The sequence below is a fragment of the Gymnoscopelus braueri genome (genome assembly GCF_963280865.1).
Source record: "Gymnoscopelus braueri genome assembly, chromosome: 24".
NCBI classification, from domain to species: Eukaryota; Metazoa; Chordata; class Actinopteri; order Myctophiformes; family Myctophidae; genus Gymnoscopelus; species Gymnoscopelus braueri.
Window position 1 is genome coordinate 22,885,871 of NC_137626.1, and position 22,501 is coordinate 22,908,371.

Genomic DNA, 22,501 nt, shown 5'->3' on the forward strand with positions numbered 1-22,501 from the left:
CCCTCAAACAATACTGTAAAATCATCAGTGCCTATTTAACTCTGAGAGAGTACTAATTTGGACCCCTGGTGGTCCCCGGACCTGACAATTTGAGCCTGCGTGTGTGTGTGTGTGTGTGTGTACTTGCACATGTTTCTAAGTACCAAGCACATATAGATAAAAAGGAGAAGTGTTGGCCCAAATAAGACTTCTCTCGGCACGCTGTTGACCAGAGCAGCTGTACAGCACACCCGACACGTTACTTAGTTTTGGAAACTATTTTGATTACCCCCTGATGCCAAGGTTTGCTTGATCTGCTGCCATATTGCACTTTTAATTTAATCAACTTGAACTTGACTTCCCCTTAAATGCATAGCGGTTGACAGCATAATTATTGATAATGGTACCCATCACGTTGCCTCAAAATAAGATGTTGTTCTCAAATGACTTGGAGAGATCCAGCTTGCGTTCTGCTGCTTTGCTTGTTGGCTTACTGTATGTGGTTCTCAACCAGCGGTCCGGGGACCACCAGTGGTCCTTGAGGGGGTTCCAGGTGGTCCCCAGCTAAATGATGGAGAGTTGGTAACCAAATGGACCTTTTATAGATCTTTAACTCTTGAGAGCGTAAAATTAAACCAAATGGACCCATCTGGTTTCATTTTACTCTTTCAAGAGTTATCATCTGCTCTCAAGAGTTATCATCTGCATTACTTAATCAAATAATTGTTATTTTGATCAACGTTTGCCTGTTATCTCTCCTATGGTACCAACATCAATACAGCATGGAATTGTGGACAAAATCTTATCAAACGACAACGAAATATTCTAAATCTTGAGTCTGAGAGTCCAAATCTCATCAAACGGTGGTTCCATGGCTCAAATGCCGAATAAATAATGGATGTGTTGCACCGACACTGAGTAGGTTATTCAACAGAAGAGCATTCTGTTGAATAATATGTGTGTGGGCCGTGGAACTGTTTGTTCACCTCAGACAACAACTAGCAACTTCTGTAGTTCCTCTATTCTGCTTCCTGTACAGCTGCCTTTTCATAACTTAGAATTTTAAGTCTTTTCCATGTAAAATAAACAATAAGCATTGTTGTCTAAATAGTATGTTGTAGTATGTAAATATCTAAAGATGTCCCTTATCTGTTGCCCTGCCTTCAACACATTCACTTGCTATTGTTTTGAAAATTCCACAAGAGGGCGCTCTAACGCAACTTCGGAATGATCCCTTGACTCTGAGAGAAGGAATGGACGGATGTGACGTCATCCCCCAAAAAAATATGAGCCAAGGGATCATCTAGTCTAATCTAGTCGGATTTCTTTTTTTTGTGAAAAAGAGCCTTATTCAACGGCCGATAGCAACAAAATGGCCGATCAGAGTATGGGACGTCACCCGATTGGCTGAAAGGACAGCCAATGATGAAAAAGTCGAAAAGGTGTCGCATACAGTTGGTGTTGACTAGTTGCTCTGTCTGTTCGTAGATCAGCCCGCTCTTCAAACAAGCTGGTAAAAAGAAACAGCTAGTGAAAGTGTGATACCATGGAGAGAGTAAGTGGGCTGGTGAGCAATATATAGAGAGAGAGAGACAGACAGTGAATAGGTTATAGACAGAACATGAAAACCATGACCGAGTCCTTGAATTATCTATTAGACTCGCACCAGCCACGAACTAATTAATACCAATGAGACCCTGGGCCTTGAGAGATTCCTCCTAATTTTGAGGGAAGATTTCATTTAATCCGTGCCGAAGATAGAGATGGAGAGAGAAAGAGAGAGAGAGAGCAAGTTCTCCTGACAGAAGGAAGAGGAAGGATGGAGAGGGGGCAGGAGGTCATATTGTAACCCATTAAAACTAGGAAAGCAGCCGTGTCATCTTAGATTGGCGCTAAAAAGCATTATTTTATACTTTGGCTATTGAAAGATAGCAGATATACAAGCTCATAGTGCGTCACTTCGTGTCGTGCTATACGAGCTTGTAGATCTGCTATTTTTTTCCCATGAAAATGTGTGCAAATCTTTGAATATATATTCTTTTAAAGCAAACTCAAATCTTTGCTTCTGGGGGTCCCATTTTGGAGCTCCTTGACATGAAAAGGTTTGAGCACCGCTACCATAGCAACATAAGTTTTTAAGAAAACTGTTATAAGATTTAGAAGACATTTTTAGAATCGGAAGTAGCACTCAAGTGTGGTGGTGTTGGTGTTTCTCAGTCCAAGATGTTCTCTTTTTCTCACTCCTTCGCTTATTTCTTTCTCTGTCACCCTGCCTCTGATTTAAAATTCTCTCCCTCTCCGTCTAATTCCATTTCTCTACCGCTGTCTTTCTCAACGTCTCTACTTCCATTTCCCCACTATTCTGTCCTCTCTCTCTCATCTCTCTCCGCCTATTTTTATCTCTCGCTCTCTCTCCCTCCGTCTGCACAGCGTTTGCCAGCCGTAGTTTGGCAGTCCGCCTATCACTTTGTCTCATTGCTACAGTACACGGGTTGATGTCATGGTTTCCTCTCCAGTATGCCACTTGACTAAATGCTTTGCGTGCACGCTAGCATGCACGCGGGTGTGTTTCGTTGTGCATTAAGTGTGTATTGCTTGTGTTTGATTTTCTCTACTAGCTGAACTATTACACATTTAACCTTCAAGTATTTTAGTACACTGTGAAACCGGCAGGTAGATTGCCTTCAATTGGCTGTTTTGGTCATGTCATTATAGGTGAGAATGATCAATTGTCAAACAAAAACAGAAAAGTAAGACCTGTATTATCTATTTTCACCATTCCTCGTACAACGAACTATAAAGGGCTAAGTGGTTGATTTAACTTCTGAGATTGATGGACCTGCATTTGGGTCAATTTTTGCACTCTCAGAAGTTAAGACAACACTGAGGGTTTTGCTGTGCAGTGTTTTGTAATAAATGGGGAAAAAACTGCCTCATGTAAACCTCACTGAAACGGAGAGGAGCGAGAGACGAGGGCAGGCATGTAAAAAAAAAACTAGCATGCTGCGACTGCGTGGGTTGTGCCTGTATGGTAAGGCTGGCTTCCAGCCTTCCTATCGCCCACAGAGGTTCTTCTGCTGGGTGGAGGTGAGAGAGAGATAAGACATCACATCAGTTCCTCCTCTGTGTTTTCATTATGAGCCAGGCTAAATTTAGCCCGCTCCTTGGCTGCAGCCTCTCGTTGCTGGGTGATTAAAGCCTGCAGAAGCCTGATGGGTTTGGCACTCAGTCACTCATTGATTGACTGGGTGACCGGCTACCTGACTGGATGACAGACTGGCTATAGCTGACTGGCTGACTGGCTAGCTGACCAGCTGACTGACAGGCTGATTTAACTGGTTGATGGATGGGAGAAAGCACAGAGACAGGCACACGCGCGTGCACGTGCATTCCCGAAGCCGCTGTGCATGTGCGCACACAGTCACAGAAGCAGGGGATGTGACTGCTTGTCTGCGTGTGCATTTGGTTTGTAGGAGATCCAACCTCAAGATCTTTTGTTCTCCATTTTGATACATAGAAAAAGGGAAGTGAGGGAGAAAATATGAAAAAAGGCAAACCTCATTTTCTTCATGGACTCTCGTGTCGTTGCCCTTGGTAACGATACATGAGAGGTGAGAGTCTGCCTGTCTTGTGGACAAAATCATTTTCACCCTCTCTACAGAGTAAAACCTCGACCCATAAGGTCCATCTTTTGACTCTGGTAAGAGATTTTGACCACTTAAGTACATTTCCTACTACCTATTATATTATATTATATTATATTATATTATATTATATTATATTATATTATATTATATTATATTATATTATATTATATTATATTATACTAGGCAGATGCCTGTTGCGAACGATGCCTGTTTGAAACACATGCCCCTCCGGTTATGTAATTCCCATTGTACCCCTTGTCAGTAGGGGTGTGGGAAAAAATCGATTCGAATACGAATCGCGATTCTACTGTTGGACGATTCAGAATCGATTCTCATTTTTTTTAAATCGATTTAAAAAAAAATATATATATATTTTATTTTTTTAATCTTGGATTTACCTTTGTGTGTTTACATTATTATCAGTTGATAAAACCTTTACAATTATAAAAGCTACATACATGTACTCTGTTCTCATGCCAGCAGATTGGAGTAGATCCTGAAATCCTATGTTTTGAATCAAGATCGTTTTGAATCGAGAATCGTTTTGAATCGAAATTTTTTGAATCGGATAAAATCGATTTTGAATCGAGAATTGTTTTTTTTGAAAAAAATGATAAAAATAGGAATCGTGACCCCAAGAATCGGAATCGAATCGATTTGTGAGATAGCAGACGATTCACAGCCCTACTTGTCAGAGTACTTGGTGTAGTACCTATTATCATAGTAAAGTAGTTGGAGGCCAGTCTATGACATCAGTACTATATCTCTATCTGTAGGGATTTGTGGATTTTGTGGACTCACAGACATTTTGTGCATTTACAGTTATATTATTATATTATATTATATTTTGTTATAATATAGTATTTTCTACATCAAACTTTATTCATCTGCCATGTTTTATTGTGTGGGTTTTGAAACATGTGAAATTAAGTTTTGTTTCCTCATACCTGCACTTCTGCCATGTTTGTTTTCACCTTTCACACACCGCTCACAAAGCTGAGAGGTAGACGATTTAGAGCATGGAGAGAGAGAGAGATAGGGAGAGAGAGAGAGAGAGAGAGAGATGAACCAAAGAAGGGAGCGAAAGATGTATGGAAAGAGGAGAGCGATAAGACAGCACTTGAGAGAGCTTGAGCAGACATCTCATAATGGCTCAGTCTAACATTACCTTCAACTCTGACATAGGGAGAGAGAGCGGCGTCGAAAGACAAACGAGAATGGGGGAAGGGAGTCAGAGGGAGAGAGACAAACGGATTGTCATGAATATACAACTTAAAACACCCTAAAATCCTCAGTGTACTTCCATTTTTTTTAAATGTACTCTCTATGTTAAAGTGACGCTGAGGACTCGGCTGTGTAATGTATACCCTCGGGAGAGAGTGACACAGACGGAACAGAACTGTGTCAGTGAATATCCTCTCAGTGAAGACCCTCGCTTGTGTTTAAAATCGGAAGGAGAGAGAGGGAAAGGAGGATCGGAGAGAGACAGACAGACAGACAGACAGACAGACAGAGAGACACACACACACACACAAAGGGATACAGAGAGAGAGTTTGGTTGAATTTTTTTCTACTGTATAATAATGACATGCCCAGAATAGGGATGGCAGGTTGAAATTCTGTCTGTGGGTTTTATAAATATTGAAATAATAAAAAGTACTAACAAGAGCCTCCGCCCAACAGCAACAATATCCTTGTGAGCATGAGGACCCGGGTTCTAATCCGACCCCTGTCTTGTACACACACAACCACACACACGCACGCATATGCATACTTTTGAACATTTATAAACACACTTTTTGGTTCCATCAGCATTCTTCATCATTGCACCCAGTGCCCTATAGCTCCATGAATTATTTATCCTTCTGCCATAAAGGTCAGGCGGCAGGGAGGGTCATGTGGATGACAAACGGTAACAGGAATATCAGAAGTCGATTATGAAAGGGAAATGAGCTGTACATTTTAATCCCTGTTGTTTTATTGTCTTCCTGGAATACACAGGGATGGAGTGGAGGGCTTAACAAAGCGACCCAAACCACCACCACCCCACACCCAAGTCCTAATCACACACACACACACACACACACACACACACACACACACCCCCACACACACCCCCACACACACACACACACACACACACACACACACACACACACACACACACACACACACAAAATAATCAGATCAGGAAGTTCCTGTGATCGAGAGAGGATCTTGATTTACCTTTCGCTGAACTATTAGTTTGTGACAAGCTAGGATTTTGCTGGTGCCAATTGTATCGTCCCTTTCCTGTGGTTCAGCCACCCTAACTGATAAAATCTTAAAAGCCTACGTAAGGCGAATATGAAAACAAAAGTAGGTACAGGCCTTGAAACCAAAAAGCGCCTATCATACTGTGCACCACTTGTCTTTAGTTCTTTTCACAGTCAGCGGGTGGCCAAGGACATTTTAAAGGACAGACTGGAGGGTAGGCTACATGCCAACAGCTCCAGATAGGTGTGTGGGAGAGAGTTGGAAAGATAATTGGCTAGCAAACAGTCAGGCACTGCAGTTGATGGGACCCTGGAGCCATGAGCTCAGCAGGGCAGCCTGGGTCTCCCCACCCACCAGCACTAGTGCACCCTCTCCTCCCCTTCACCCCAGCCCCGACCCCATGGGGAGGCAGCAGCTTGTCCTGTTTTCGTGGTCCCATTATAGCCCAAACGGATGGCCGTGTTGTGGTTTTGTTGTTTGTTGGTTGGTTGTCAGGGGGATATCGCAACCAAGCGGACGAGCTGTGGGATCTCAGAAATCGGGAAGTTAAAAAGTTCATGCTGATTATGTCATGCCTTGGCGTAGATCGTTGCACACTGGCAGGGACATCTAAATAGTTGCATGGTGACTATGGTTACGGTAGACAGTGGAAACTGTGCCGAAATTTAGGAAATCATCTATTTGAAAGGTTATTGGAATTGTTATAGTTGTTGGCATTGGGATGCTTCAGTGCTTTAGTTTCAAGAAATGTAAGCTGTTTATGCCAAATCTGCATGTATTTGGGTTGCACACATCCCCGGATATGAACTAGTTTATTGATAGACTGTATATGTTTACCTTATTCAGAAACTGCAGATTTCTGGTGACAGAATCTAAGCTCAATCTAAGTCTACCTATTTTTTTATTTTTTTATTTGTATTTATTTTGTATTGGTTCTTGACCTTTTCTTCTACCTTTACCATTCCGATCTTACTGCTTTTGCTGCTATGACACCTGAATTTCCCTCCGGGGATCAAAAAATATTTATCTTATCTTGAAAGCGGCTGAATTTGACAGCTTTTTGTTAATAATGAATGTCCGTCAACAAACGTCCAATTACTGAAAGATCCAGGGGTTTCAAAAAGTAATTTCTTAAAAATCTTTGTAAAATGAACTGTGTTGAGCTGCGGTTCGGAGGCTATTTGTAAAGGTTTGTTTGTTACGGTATTCGTCAGAGGTTGATTTATGCTCGCACTGGCAAAGTACGATAACAGAGTTTCACACTGTTGGGCCTTAGCGTGGCAAACCACACTGGTGTCTGGTGTACGATGACAAAGGTTTTGTTTAACCCATTAAGACCGGGAAAGCAACCACTTTAACCATAATTTTATAATTTGGCTATTCAAAAATAGCATCATGATTTTTTTTAAATAGCACATCTACAAGACATAGCCGCACTATGAGTTCTCGGTGCCACGCTATGAGCTTGCACTGTAGATCTGCTATTTTTGACTAGCCAAAGAAATCTTCAAATGACACGTGTTCCCGGTCTTAATGGATTAAAAAACAGTTTTTTGTGGATGGTTGTTGTGGTCTTGTGCTACTAGGCCAATGGTGATGTTCTCCTTCCCTTGAGGTTTTCCATTGTTCAGGAGCTCACATTACTCAGCCACGGCCCATTCCGATGCTCACACCCATCCGTCGACCGCAGGGAAGCGAACTTAATCTCCAGCCATCACTCCAGAGAAGTGTTCTGAACTGGTCTTGTGAAGTGCTTGAGTCCTGACCTCTTACCCCCCTCTCACTGCTTCTCCCTCGCTTCTCCCTTCACCCCCCCCCCCCTCCCCAGACAGCAGAAGCATTAACCCATTCAATCCGGGGACTCATCTACAAAATGTTCTAAATCAGTTTTCTGAAAACAGTATGTTGCTATAATGTCAGTGGTTCTCAAACTTCTTCATGTCAAGGACCTATATTATATATATTATATGTATTTAGTCGCGGACCCCCATCTCCAAAGATGTTTTTCCAGGGACCCCCCCCCGCCAGAAGCAAAGATTTGAGTTGCAAATGTTCGCTTTAAAAATATATATATTCAAAGATTTGCACACATTTTCATGATTTTTCGAAAATAGCTGCAGATCTACAAGCTCATAGCGCGGTACTCGGTGCTGCACTATGAGCTTGTATATCTGCTATTTTTTAATAGCCAAAGTATAAAATAATGGCTATAGCTAAACTCTAAAATGACACAGATGTGTTCCCGGATTGAATGGGTTAAGATCAATCTCCTCTCCTCCTCTCCTCTTTTTTCCTCTCCTCTCCTCTCCTCTCCTCTCCTCCATATGGTCTGTCCACCATTCGATATTCTATATTATTTGATGTTTTCTTTTTCCACGTAAGATGCACTGTTGTTCATATAACGTTCAGATAACGTAGCGATGAAGCATAACAGAATCAAAAGCCAGACTGAATTAGAAGAGACAGCGAAAGGTCATCATCATCACCATCATCACAGTTGCCCATGGTAACTGCCAAGGTGACGGCCAATGAGAGTTCACTGTGGATAAAGAGCCTTAGCGGGTCCTCCTCATAATCTCTACATGTTATTTCATATCACGCTGTCCCCGTGACGATCTGACTTTGGTGCTCTGCCAGCAAGCGACACAATGCCAATGCCGATGCATTTGCATTTTGCGAAGCTGTCTGCCAGTCTGCCGTGCCCATTTTCTCCATCCGTCTGTCAACATTCATTAATCTACATTAATTATCCATGAATGTAGATCCATTCCAGCTTTGTGTCTCAAAAGCTGAGGCATCAACTTCATTATTTAAGATTTGGGAAAACATTAACCATTTTTGCATTAGAAGGGGGGGCTTTAAAAACACAAAAAGAGGGGTGGGGACGGATGGGGTCCCACCCCCTGGCTCAATGGACACAAAGACTGAAGCGGGTGTACAGGATGGAACATTTAACTGCTCATCTTCAGTTGAAAATTGGAAATTTTTGTGCAGAAATGGACACTTGTAATACTGTATCTTGGAATTTGATTTTGTGCCGGTTCCTTTTCTTCTTACATCAAGTAAAAAAAAAGAAAAAGGGGTTTGTTTCTGTAAGAAAGCTGCAGCATTAGATATATAAAATGTCATACTTTATTCCAGAAGAAGGTACTGGCAAACAATAGTGATTGACTGAAGTCTATGAATGGATTATTATATTTAAAGTTGTACAATGCAGAATCACAAATAACGATTTTTAGCAACCTCTGCTGGTCACTACCGTCACTGCATACAATTTCCGTAGTCCTCGATTACCCAGAATTCCATTCGTTTTCACCGGAAGCCGGAAGCGTTTCAAAAAGCGATCTTTTAATTGTTTTATACTATCTACGGATCGTTTCTCTTAGCCAGTGGAGCATTAGTTACCATGAGCTGTGCTTTCTTTTTCTGTTCTTTTTCGATCTTCCAATCCTACATTCTCTTAAAATCAGCGTGAGGTTCCTTTTTGTTATTAGCGCGGTAGTTCCTGGCCAAACAGGAAACCGTTGCGGTGTTCCTGGCCGACGTCATGACGTCGGCCAGGACGTCGGCCACGACGTCATGACGTTGGCCAGGAACGTCATTTTCCCGGGAAAGTCCCCCCCGTCCACGTTCAATATAAAATATATAAATAAAAGGCTTCCGGGGGTGAAATTCATGGAGTGGGTGTTGTGAAACTTTTGCCACTCACAAAAGATATACAATTTAACTTTAGTTTTGTTGAAAACGTTACCTAGTATGCCTTTAAGTAATTTTTGGAACCATTTATATCTCTGTCAATTTGGGCATTAAATCACAACAAGCATGATGACCTTGTGTGTTGCCGCATACTATCTACACCGCGACATGGCAAGTGCTACCACACAACAACTTGATGAGGATTTGTGTGCTGGCTGGGTAATCTATACCTTCGTCCGTCTTTCAGCCTGTCCCTCTATGTATTGATCCAAGTTTTGGATCTACAGTATCTGTCATCCTGTCAGATCTTCTGTCTGTGTCTGTTGATTGATCAGTATTTGCAGTCCGTTTCTTTTCTGTCTGTCTGTCTGTCTGTCCTTCTGTTATGAAGGACAGACAGCCTGACACAATTCTAATTACCAGCTACTGTAGGGAAACTTCCACATCATTGGATCATTGGGATGAGCTGGTTGGTAAATAGATAAAAAAGGGAAAGTGATCTATAAACTTAAACCAGATGCTGTGGCCTACAGTTGTAACCTTGTTTCCTCCCCTTTCAACATAGAATTCCTGCTTACTGTCAGCAGGTGGTTGCCTTGCAGGTGTTACCTACCAACTAGCAGGGATTTGAAATATAAAGTAAGATGCCAAAGTCATTAAAGGCAATCATACTAATACAGATTTACCAGGGAGCTAGGGTTGAGTCCCTACCTCTCATCAATGCTTTTCAGGTGTTTAACCGACACTGAGAATTATGCAAGGAGGGCCAGGTGCCTTGCTCATAGGCTTTTTAGTAGGACATGGGTGTGAACACGGACTGCAGTGGGGATCATTCTGTGATGTTCTAGTTGTGAGATCTCTAAGATATCCTCCATCGTGTGTGTGTGTGTGTGTGTGTGTGTGTGTGTGTGTGTGTGTGTGTGTGTGTGTGTGTGTGTGTGTGTGTGTGTGTGTGTGTGTGTGTGTGTGTGTGTGTGTGTGTGTGTGTGTGTGTGTGTCTCTCTGTCTCTCTTTCCTCTATTTATCCCTCATCCTTAATCCATGTCACACAGTAAAAAAATTATCTGTCATAGATCAAAAAGAGTGCTGCTGATATCTTGTCACTAGGCGGATTCGCTGAAATCTAGCTAACCTGATCCCCAGCTCTTATTCAGCTCTGGTAGCCATGGAAACCACCGGGGCTGCTCCCATGTCTAAAAAAAATCAGGAGTTGACCCAACAGTTGTACAAACACAGTTGCTTCTCATTACTGTTTCCGCTGGAAATTAAGTTGAATTTTAGTTGTTGTGTTCATCTAATGCGTCTCTGAGAATGTCATGCTTTTGTTGCCAAACATTTTCTTAGAGCACATGAGGAACATATTTTTGCAATACGTGTTTTGAAATATTAAAAACACATCGACCAAAAAGCTTTTAAACTGTCAAAACAGCTGGTGGGCTAATTGTGGGTAATCTTTTTTGCCTAAAAATCTAAAATGCATATGTTAGTGTTAGTTAGTGCAACTGACTGCCTGTGGCGTCTATCACAGACAGTGCGTGCGTGTGCGTGTGCCGTGCGTTGACCTCTCCTCCTTCAGGAGCGATTGATTTATTTTCGGCTTTAAGGAACAGCCTAGTGTGGATGTCAGCACCCAACATCAGATGTTGACCTCAAGTGATGAAAGAAATGCACAGCCAACCATGACCAATACTGCATTCTCTCTCTCTCCATCCATCCTTCCTCTTTCTTTCTCTTTGTTCCCACTCTCTCTCTCTAACCCTCCACCCACTCTCCCATCCTCCAACCCCTCACTTAATCTCACTTTCATCTATATCTGTCTATCGTTCTCACTCCCTCAACAGCCTCTAGTCTACCTTCTCTTACCCCATCGTTGTCTTTATTTGTCTGTCTATCTGTCTGTCTGTTTGTCTGTGTGTCTGTCTGTACAGTATGTCTGTATGTCTGTCTCTGTCTGAAAACATTTATAATTTCTCTCTAAAATAGACGATCTAGAGTACAGCTCACACGCTTTGCGTGTGAGCAACCATAACAACAACCATAACATAAAAAGATCAAACTTGGAGATACAAGGTTTCTGACCTACAGCAATGATATGATCTGGCCACTAACTAAGGCTGAGCCACCTCACCACCACGCCCAACCTCGGCAATGTTTTGACGTTTTTTGTGATCTCAGTTGATACTGCAAGGTATTCCAATGTTTTAACCAGATCTCTCTATCTCTCTCTCTCTCTCTCTCTCTCTAGACCTCCTAAATGGTGCCCAGGAGAAGTGTGAGCTTCCACCTCTGGATGGATTCCCTCACTGTGAGGGCAAGGTCAAGGTGACCCCCCCACCCACCCACACACACACACACACACACACACACACACACACACACACACACACACACACACTCCAATATTGACAGTTTCTGATATTGAATAAAATTCTGAACAGGAGGTCAGTAATGGGATTTCCAGTTTGTCATTGTAATTTCCCTCTTTTTATGACGGCGATTTACTGACACAAAACCAATCCCGGTGTGAGTTTTTCATTAAAATGACCGGCAGGAGAACAGAAAACTCATTATCTTTATTCTGTCCCCTGTACAATGAAGGAGAACTCCTAACTGGAAGCCTTTCCTTGCATTAACTTTTCAGATATTTTTGCATTATTAGAGCATACAGGAGACAGATTAGCGAGGCATACATGATGCGATGATGAGAAGCCAGATTTCTGAACTCATGACTCAGAATCACTATAAATACCAGTATGCACTGTAGGGCGTACAGGAAGTGGTGACAACAGTGTGCAAACAATAATGTCAACCTTCAATATCCTTCAATATTAGTCAGTGGGGTGGAGTAGGGCTGCACAGTAAAATCCAGTGTTAATTCAACTGAGAGTCAGCCCCCCATAAATCTGAAAACACCTAGGATTTTAGAGGGAATGTGATGAAAATATAAGTTCCCAGACTAAATAAATTATTCAGGTTCAAATATTTTCTTACTGAACTGATATGCACTTTGAGGCGCAAGTCATGATGTACTGTAATTACTTTACCGGAGTCCCACAGAGGTCATTACTAGGCCTGCTCCGTTTTTCCCCTCTACACTGAATATCTGTTGTTGTGACTAGATTTGCCATTTGTGCCAAATGTGTCATGTGATTGACTGCCCCGTCTCCCTAAATGTTATTAAGCACCCCTGTACTTAAGGCAGAAGGTTTCCTCTTGACCGACCTGACCAGACATGCAGGGTTTCGCGGAGGCTATGTTACATAGCAGTGATTTACATGTTGCGTCGTGCTGAGTTTGATTAGAGAGCACAGGCATGACTCTGTCTGCATTCCCATCATTAACAACAGGGAACCAGAGAAATCCAGTGGTTTTACATTCACATCTGTTTATGTCTTATTACCTGAACTGCAAGGCTTTTGAGTAGAATTTGAAGGAAGAAAGATTAGTCCCGCTGTGAATTTCAATTGAGTACAGTGTCTGTCTGGAAAATGGAAAAAGCTAAAACTGGTGTGCACACGCACACAATATGTGTGTCTGTGCATGTGCGCATATCTTTGTAGCTGATATCACACACACACCATCTGCTCGGCCCGTCTCAACCCTGTACCAATACTGCCAGCCTGTCCAGCTGTATGGCAGGCCATAACCAAAACACACAACATACTGTACGCGTGCACGCACACGCACGTGCACACGCGTGCACACACACAAGCCACATGAGCCCTTTTTGGTGCCATTAATTTTCAGGAGGTTTAATAATTAAGCACCTTGACTGTGACAGCTGTCATCAGCTGGATGCGTTCACTCAGTATAGAGGTGGAACATGTGGCTTCCACAAAATGGAAGTGGAAAATTGACAGAGATTAAATAACCTCAGCAGCATGAAAACGAAAATATTTTTTGCTGTGCCACTTGTTGCTAACTGGTATCACACTGGGCTGATCAAGTCCAAGTCAAGTCGACATGTTGCAAGTCAATAAAACAAAACTGGCACCTCCACTGGAGGGTAAATGCAGGACCAACGAAAATCACAGCCAATTCCAAAAATAAGCTAGGGTATAGCTCATTTCTCTTATCCAAATTTAGATTTGTTCACCACCCTCCCCCCATGCCAACTGGATGTTTAAGCCTAGCCTTGGTGGCATATAACGCTTTCCAGCTAGTTAGCCAACATTTACTGTATGGGAACATTTTTACCAGAGTTATTTTGTTCCTTATTTAACAGCCACACAGTGTTTGGTTGGCTCATCATTGGACTTAGCCGTAACTGAATATCCATGGCAGTTTGGGAGCGCCAAGACAGTTACCTAGGTTACTCCAAACTAACACTATGGAAAGGCAGCCCTGTGCACAAAGCAGTAGGTTAAACTTGGCCTGTACTGTTAGTTGCGTTGCTAAGATATTAAGGGTCAAATTGAAGCAAGTTTTGTTCTAAAGTCTTCAGTGAAGTCAAATCTTAACCACATTAACCCTGGCGTCCCTATTTTGGGTATATCTTTATAGATTAGATTTTCAATTATCAGAAATAACGAAAATAGCCGATGGGTCTCTATGCAACTATCCCTGTTGAAAGTATACAATAAGGCTTATAAGTGGTTAAAGCAGTCGAAGTCACAAGTTAATCAAGTCTCACAGGAGAGGATTCCAGGTAAAGATACTAGGGATGGGTCAGAATAATCGAATATTCGAATAATCGTTATTAATAGAATTATAGTAATTGAATTTCATTTTGGTCACTTCTACACATACCTAAAATATACTAGTCCTGGGTTTTGTGACTTAATTCCGACTCCAGTCCAAGTCTCAAATCTAGTGCATGTGGACTCTGCAGTGACAACAAAAATCAGCAAACTTATTATGTTAAATAACTTTTTAAGGTAGTTCACCTTCCCACAACCCAGTCAAATCTTGTGACCCGCTTTTAGGCCTAGAAAACATTGGTTTAGAAACACCTCTTATTTCAGTTGTATGAACGCTAACCACAGATCCATCTCTAGGCACTAATTGCATTTCCTTTGATATGCCACAGATTTGCACTCCCATTTAATTTATGTACTGTATCTCTCTTGAGTTCTTGACAGTTAGTGTCTTAACTCTCCCCACAGTGCTCCTTGAGTCCTCTAGTTCTTGTTTTCTTACTATGAATGTACGGTATCCTGTTACTAACCCTTCTGTCCATCTGATAAATCCATCTCCTTATTTTATGGAGCTCTTAGCTTTGTCATTCAGCCCCGAAATAGCACTTAATTCATTCAACATCCCTAGGCCGTTCGCCTAGAGGCACTCCCGCGATCCTTTCCGATCAAAACGAACTGGTGAGCTGACGCTTTCCCACCCTGCTGGAATTTAGATTTTACTTTCTCCCTCCGCTCTATTCCCTTCTGGGCGTGTCGGCCGCCTCTCTATGTACTTCAGAGCCAGAAGACTAGAGAGGCGATAGCTTTCACTCTGGCATCTAAGCCTGGCAGAATCCTTCCTCCCTTTCATCTGTCTCAGCCGTCGCTCAATACAGCATGGGCAATGTACGTTCTCTTTCCGATTGAATACCGCAGGGGAGATTTCTTACTGGACTCCAGAGTTAGTAGTCTTCGGGAAACCCCTTAACTCTTTGACTGCCAGAGTATTTTCATAAAGTACTCCCCCAGTGCCAGCGATTTTCGTGTTTTTTTTGTTTTGTTATTTTGTTATTAAATTTTCATATAGTTTGTGTAGCTGCGGTTTTGAACACATACGACGGTTCCACCACTAGAGAGCAGCAAATAGACACTTTCATCAGCTCGCTGACTCGCTGCCCCCCCCCAAACAGGCCCAAACAGTCAAATACGTCAAACCGGATGTGACGTGTTCTCAGATTCTCCGATTGGAAAAATTTACGATGTGATACACGACGGCGATGACTGTTCGTCACCCAGACCATAGATTATAGAAGTGGACCTCTCCGTTCGTCTTTTATACCGTGTGTTTCCCTATTCTGGCCGAAAATGACCAGGAAAAAAAAAGAACACCGGAAACGGAATCTGCGTCATAAAACCGGATGCAAGTGTGGGTGAAGTAAGTGGAACTCGAATCCTAGAGTGAAACATTGCAGAATAGCGCGATCAGAGATTAAACAATGAACGCGCGTCCAACGCGTCTAACGCGTCGACGGCCAACTGGACAAACTAGCAATTGACGCGTTATCGAGTCAACCGCAGTCAAAGAGTTAAAGGGTTAGTTCACCCAAAATGTTTTTATTTTCTATCGATTAGTCACCCCATGGAGACTTGAATTCATGGTAATTTTTAGTCGCATTCCTAAGCCAATAATTTCACCAGCGGACCGGTAGGCAGCGGTTCCAGTAGAAGACACAAAGGAGACTCTTTGTGTCTCCTACCGGAACCGCTGCCGGTCATCAAATTATTGGCGACAAAAACAAAAAAATATCCATGAATTCAAGTCTCCATAGGGTGACTAATCGATAGAAAAAGGGGGTGAACTATCCCTTTAACTGAATGCCAAATATACGTTTTGTTAGCCTGCTGTTTTGATTTATTTGTGTCTAGTTTAGATATTAACAGGATTTGGGGCTCAACCCAGTTTAGCTAGTCCTGCATTGAGGCGGTAGAGAGGCTGGGAGAGCAAGGTGTTGCAGAATGATTGGACAGTATAGGTGGTGATGGGAGTAAACCCCATAATGTGTGTCTAAAGACATGTCATTATAACAACCTCATCATCACTGTGTCTAATGAGCCGTTGAGATGCTGTCTAATTATGTAGCTTGTTGTACCTTTGTTGGGCTCCGCCTGAAGTCATGTATTATCTGCCCCGACCAGCGAGCTGCTACAAATTGACTGCTCCCTCCTACAAACTTTATTTCATTCACAGTCCACAGTGGCTGATTAACTGCGAGATATACCTTCACCAAAATCCAAGCTTCGAGTAGTTCTAATTTTGTAGCATTGGTCAAGCACCTCTGAAATATGAAAGTGGCCTCTATTGCAGACTAGCTGTGCAACACTTAATCGAACTAATCGATTAAATCAATCATAAGAGAGTAATAGATTTTAATCAAATAATCTTTTTGTGTGTGTTGGGGGGGGGGGGGGGGGTATATTTAAAAAATGTTTTATATACAGTAGCAAAAATAGCAAAGATACTGGATGCTCACAATGCAACGTGTTTTGATCTTGTAGATTGCCAGTTTTAGTTGTTTTTGCATGACACCGTTGTACAATGAAGTATAAAATAGGGCTTACGTGGTTAATCAGACTAATCACTTTAGTCGATTATATAATGTTTTGCCATGGATTTGTTAATATATAAAAGAATTAAAAAAAACTATGAAAACAATAAATAGTGGTAGCCCTAATTACAGAAATATGCTGCTGTGCATGCCGGGGTGGCAAGTACTGTACCATCTGTGCACGTGTGAGATTTGAAGTTTAATCTTCCTTCCTTCCATGCTTTTCCTTTTCCTCAGTGGATGAAGGACATGTGGCGGTCAGACTCCTGCTATGGCAACTACGGCGTGGATGGATCCACCTGCTCCTTCTTCATCTACCTCAGTGAGGTGAGACTGTGTGTGTGTGTGTGGGGGGGGGGTGTGTGTGAGTGTGTACAAATCCATGCACACGTCTCTGTCTGTGTGTGCACACATGCATGTCTCTGGTGTGTGTGCGCGAGCGCACATGTGCACAAATGCACGGCTCTCTGTGCATTTGTATGTGTTTGTATGTCTTCGCTAGTCTGTTTGTATGCACTGTGTGTATGTGTGTGTGCATTGTAAAAATGCGTTTGTGGTTAGTTTGTGTGCACACACAGTCACACATTCACCCGCTAAAATCCTAATCTCAACTACTTTGATTCAAATCTCTGAATTGTCTCTGTACTTGTACTCTATGAAGTCTACATCGTTCTATATTCACGTTGGCTATGCTCGCTTCTGAAATCACTGCAGTATTTACCCATCACAGAGGCCCATAGAAAATACCTTGAGCCAACAAGACACCTTAATACACACACTGCAGAGCCCTTTGGTAGCGTGGCTGTGAGAGAAACACAGATTCACTGCGCATCCTGTGTGTGCGTGTGTGTGTGGGTGGGTGATGATTTAGACGCCAGGCAACATGTGGAGATAGCTGGCGTTGTGTATTTGTTTTAATCAACAGCAGGAAAATGTTCAATAACAAAGATGTGGAAAATTCATGTAATGGAAAACAACGGGCTAAAAATCAACTCGTCTCTGTCTCTTTTCCCATTCATCCTCGACCCTGCCCACTACTGTAGTTCCAGTTTGGCGTTTTGCAGAATGTAATATTATGTCAAATACATTGTAAACGGTTATGCACTCCAAGGTTTCTCGATAGAGGAAATTCAGGGATGAGGCAGTCCATTATTTTTTCTTACCATGGCTACTTACCAAAAGAAAAAAAGAGACGCAGTATTTATGTTTTTATTTTCGTACTGTCTTTGAGAAAAATAAACGGCAAAGAAAAGCTGTGTTGTTTTGCCAACCACCTTACAGTTCGAGCTGCTGCTGTTTATTTCCTATGGTTATGCTTAGGTCAAAATGCAGGTTAATATATCATGACTGTTGAGGAATTAGAAAACTCAATGAGAAACAAGTTTTGTGTGTGTGTGATAGTCGGTAGTTGGTTCTAACAAACAACCACCATGTTATGATCCCCGCGAAGATCGTGTTCTCCACATCATCTTGGAGGCAGTTTTTCCCCCCATCTTGTTCTTTTTGTCTATCTGTACACCCTCACTCTGTCCATCTATTGCTCTTTCTCTCTTTCTCTTTCCTTCTCTCTCTCCGTCCTCATGTTCCCCTCTCTTTGCGTGCCTTTCTCTCCCTCCAAGCCTGTTTCTCTCTATCCCCTCCTTCCCTCCCCTCCTTCCCATCTCTCTTCATCTGTATCTCTCTGGCTGTCTCTGGACCTGTTCTCTCCCAATTCCCTCCCTCCCATCACCCCTCTCTATCGTTCGAGTCTTCTAGTTTGGAACGGTCATCTGGCCGTATCCATGAATACTGCATTCTGGCTGAAAGCATGAGAGTGATCTCAGACTCTGAGACCGTCTTGTTATGAAGCATATGGAAATAGAACTCTGGGTTAGAATCCATTAGCTCTCAGTCTTCCTCTCCTTCTCTCTTTTTTTGGATGGACCAGCATGGCTGGCCATACAGATGGACAATGAATTTAACTGACTGACTGAGTGATGAAGTAATAGAATTGGTCGGCCGGTGGGCCTAACAACGGTCCAGCCATTTGCAGAATCATCCCTCCAGCCTATGGGATGTAGTCTATCCTCGGTTGGCTCAATTGATTGATTGAATACTTTATTAATCAGAAATGTAAATGGCGATAACTAACTAGCCAATCGCAGCTCAGTCGTCTCTTCATGTCCCCAAATAAATGAGAGTTGGTTACCTTTTCATTTGTTGTAGTTTTTAATCATGTCGGGTGATATGCTGCTTTAGTGCAGGTACACTACAGAAAACTGCTGACTAATATTTCTTATCCAAGAATTAACATCACAGACACTTACTTACTTCCTTACTTCCTCTTATGGGATATAAGGTCTGTATACATCATAGACGCTACCACTGATTATCTCTCTAACAAATTGCACAGTTTTGCACATTGCCAAAACATGGCCCAGCCATAGGCTACTGCAGATTACCCCTTGCCTTGGCCTCTCTCTTTTTGTCGCATTCTCTCTTTCCCTCTTTCTCTGTCTTTCTGTCTCTCACTCTCTCTCTCACTCTCTCTCTCTCTCTCTCTCTCTCTCTATCTCTCCATGTTGCTGTGATGGCCCTCAGTCTCCAATTGAAGAGTCACGTGTGCTTGCGGTCGCCATGGCGACGCGCATGTATTTCCATTCGGAAGTGGCTCTCCACTGCACTCCCCTCACACTCTGTTTTTGGAGATGCATAATGTGCACACACACACACACACACACACACACACACACACACACACTCAAGACAAGTCCATTCACGTACACACACACACACACACACACACACACACACACACACACAGAGCCGGCCCAGCCAATAGGTAGAGTAGGCAATTGCCTAGGGCACCATCAGGCTGAGGGGGCGCCCACCAAGCCAAGATTTAAGTTTTATTTTTTATTTTTTATAATAGACAAATATACATATTTGGGCCTGATTCACTAAGTTCGTAAATAGTGCCCAAATAAAGTGACCAAAGGGGTGTGTATTTTCGATAAGCACAAACGGACGTGTGTGCCAACCGGTGTGTAAATCTCTGATGTGTGTATCGCCGGTCTTCCTCATTTTTGTCTGACAGTCAGAGGCGTGTTCACGTGGAGAATCATTTGCATTGCTCCATGTCCCATTTAAGACCATAAAAGGCAACCGGAAACTGACGGAATACATCACCACTCTTCAAAAGGGACAGATCTACAAGCTGACAAAGCGGCGCGACGCACCACATGAGAAATTGTAGATCAGCACAAGCGAGTCCCTCACACGATTAAACGTTAATAAAGTAAATAGCCGACTCTCACGTGTAATGAAGAGAATAAGAAATTTGTTTACAGTTTAACCTCACGACCAAAGGCTAATAAAACTTGGAATGGATATTATATTGTTACGTCCCCGTCTAGGGGAAAAAGAGATGCAACATAAAGTGGGAGTGAAACCCGTTTTTATTTAGAACTTAGTATATATTTACATGAACTTAAATAGACTTTAACGTGTGTGTGCGGGCAGGGGTGATGGCCTCCATAAGATGAATCTGAGGGCGGAACACGCAGGTGTTGCATGATGAACTATATGTAAAAACGTCAGAGGCTTGACATATTTGACATTTCAAATCCGTTTCAATATGCAAATATGCACATGCAACGGCCACGTGAATGGCAATGATGTACCGTACAGCACGTTAAGTTACATTTCTTTGATAAGACTTTCAAGGTATGTGCAGAAACCGGTTTATAATTTCATGGTATAGCAAAGTAGAACATTACGCAAACATGCGCCGTGCACAAGGCACATGCAACGGCCACGTGAATGGCAATGATGTGCCGTACAGCACGTTAAGTTACATTTTTTTTATAAGACTTTCAGAGGTCTTCTCTCTCTCTCTCTCTCTCTCTCTCTCTCTCTCTCTCTCTCTCTCTCTCTCTGCCAGGAGATAATAAAACACCTTTCTATCTACTCAGATAACGCCCAATACAAATTCATTAATATTAATATATAATAGTTTTGTTGTCTCCGCCAGGCCGAAAGGCATGGCGAGAGAGTATGTTTTGCACCCTGTCCGTCCGTCCGTCCGTCCGTCCGTCCGTCCGTGTCCGTCTGTGAACAGCTAATCTCCGACAAATTTTTTTTACAGCACTCCTACAGATTTTGTCCAAACACCACGCAAATCGGTACACAGTATCTCTATAGTCATTAAACGAAACCTGTATTTCAGATTTTTCTTATTCCATCCTGATTGGCTAAAAATGGCTTCCAAAGTTTGCAGGAGTGCTCCGTTTTGAACAAAATGCCTCAAATCATGATCACAGCATGCAATTTCCCTGAAATTCTGCACGCACATTCCCACTATGCCGAGGAAGAAATGCCACTTCAAATTTTTCAAATCAGCCTCATGGTGGCGCTATAACAGGCCGATTTGTGTTTTTACCTATAACTGCACCGATCTGTACAAAACTTTGTATGCGCACTCCCTAGAGCAGAGGTCTTCAACAGGGGGTCCGCGACCCCTAGGGGGTCCGCGGAGGTACTGCAGGGGGTCCGCGAAATTGTTGTTTGATTAAACAATATTTTTGTTTGAAAAAAAGATATATATTTTGTTTCCTTTTTTTTCCCCAAAATGTCAAATTGTCTTTAAACATAACATGAATCCATAGCAAACAGATAAATGGAGGCACAATGCACAATAACATGGTATGTTTATACATATTTTGTAGAGAATTTTTATTTTTTTAGGTGCGTAGGAGCAGGCAATATAAAACACAATTTTATACATAAATATACAATATATGTGGTAGCCCCCCCTACCCTACGAGGTAGGGGGTCCCTGCTCCATCTCCCCATCAGTTTGGGGGTCCCTGGCCTGAAAAGGTTGAAGACCCCTGCCCTAGAGGCCAAGGAAAAACCTTTGCCCTGCATTTTTCACATCTGCCTTTTATAGCGCCACCAAGAGGCCGACTTATGTAAAACACATTTCTTTATTTTACTCCTTCCCATTTTATCCAAATTTCACGCAAATCGGTAGTCATGTGATCAAGACGGATCTGTTTGATTTCTCATATTCCATCCAAGATTAACATCTAAAGTTTGCAGTAGTACTTGTTTGGAACAAAATGCCACAAATCATGAACGTGTCTGATTGCGGTGAAACTTTCCACTCACATTCATACTATGTTGAGGAACAAATGCCACCCTTTTAACATTGGCCTGTTGTAGCGCCACCAGCAGGTCAAATTTAGCAAAACACATTTTTAGAACAAAATGCCTCAAGTCATGAATGTAGTGTCCGATTGCCGTGCACAGCCTAGGAAGAAATGGCACCCTTTTCACATTGGCCTATTATAGCGCCACCAGGAGGCCACAATAACCTACCTGACCTGGCGGAGACCTGAGGAGCACTTTTTCTAGTTTTAAATGTTCTAGCCTTGATGACCATGCAGTCTTATGCAAACGTTAAAATGTAAATTAGATAGCATTTTATTTAGACAGATGCCAGGTCATTGTTGACCTGGCATCCTAAGTGTGTGTATAGTTTCAATGTACATACTTTTTTTTAATTTTTATATTATTATAATGTTTAGACTGATGATAGGTTATTGATTTATCTATGATCCTACATTACTGAGGCACTACACTATGCATTTGATGTATTACCTCAAGTTTATCTTGCTTACTGTAAATCACGTCTGCTAAATGCCTAAATTGTAATTTG

At 42.3% G+C, this 22,501-nt stretch overlaps 1 protein-coding gene across 2 annotated transcripts in view; it reads left to right on the forward strand.

The window, feature by feature from the left end:
* The window catches only part of mgat5 (alpha-1,6-mannosylglycoprotein 6-beta-N-acetylglucosaminyltransferase), a 145,780-nt gene that overhangs the window by 61,025 nt on the left and 62,254 nt on the right, over window positions 1-22,501 (forward strand). For both annotated transcript variants that reach the window (XM_080422531.1, XM_080422532.1), the window contains exons 4-5: window positions 11,824-11,900; window positions 17,038-17,127. In XM_080422531.1, coding sequence (XP_080278657.1) covers window positions 11,824-11,900; window positions 17,038-17,127 — 167 coding nt within the window. The remainder of the gene's footprint in view (window positions 1-11,823; window positions 11,901-17,037; window positions 17,128-22,501) is intronic.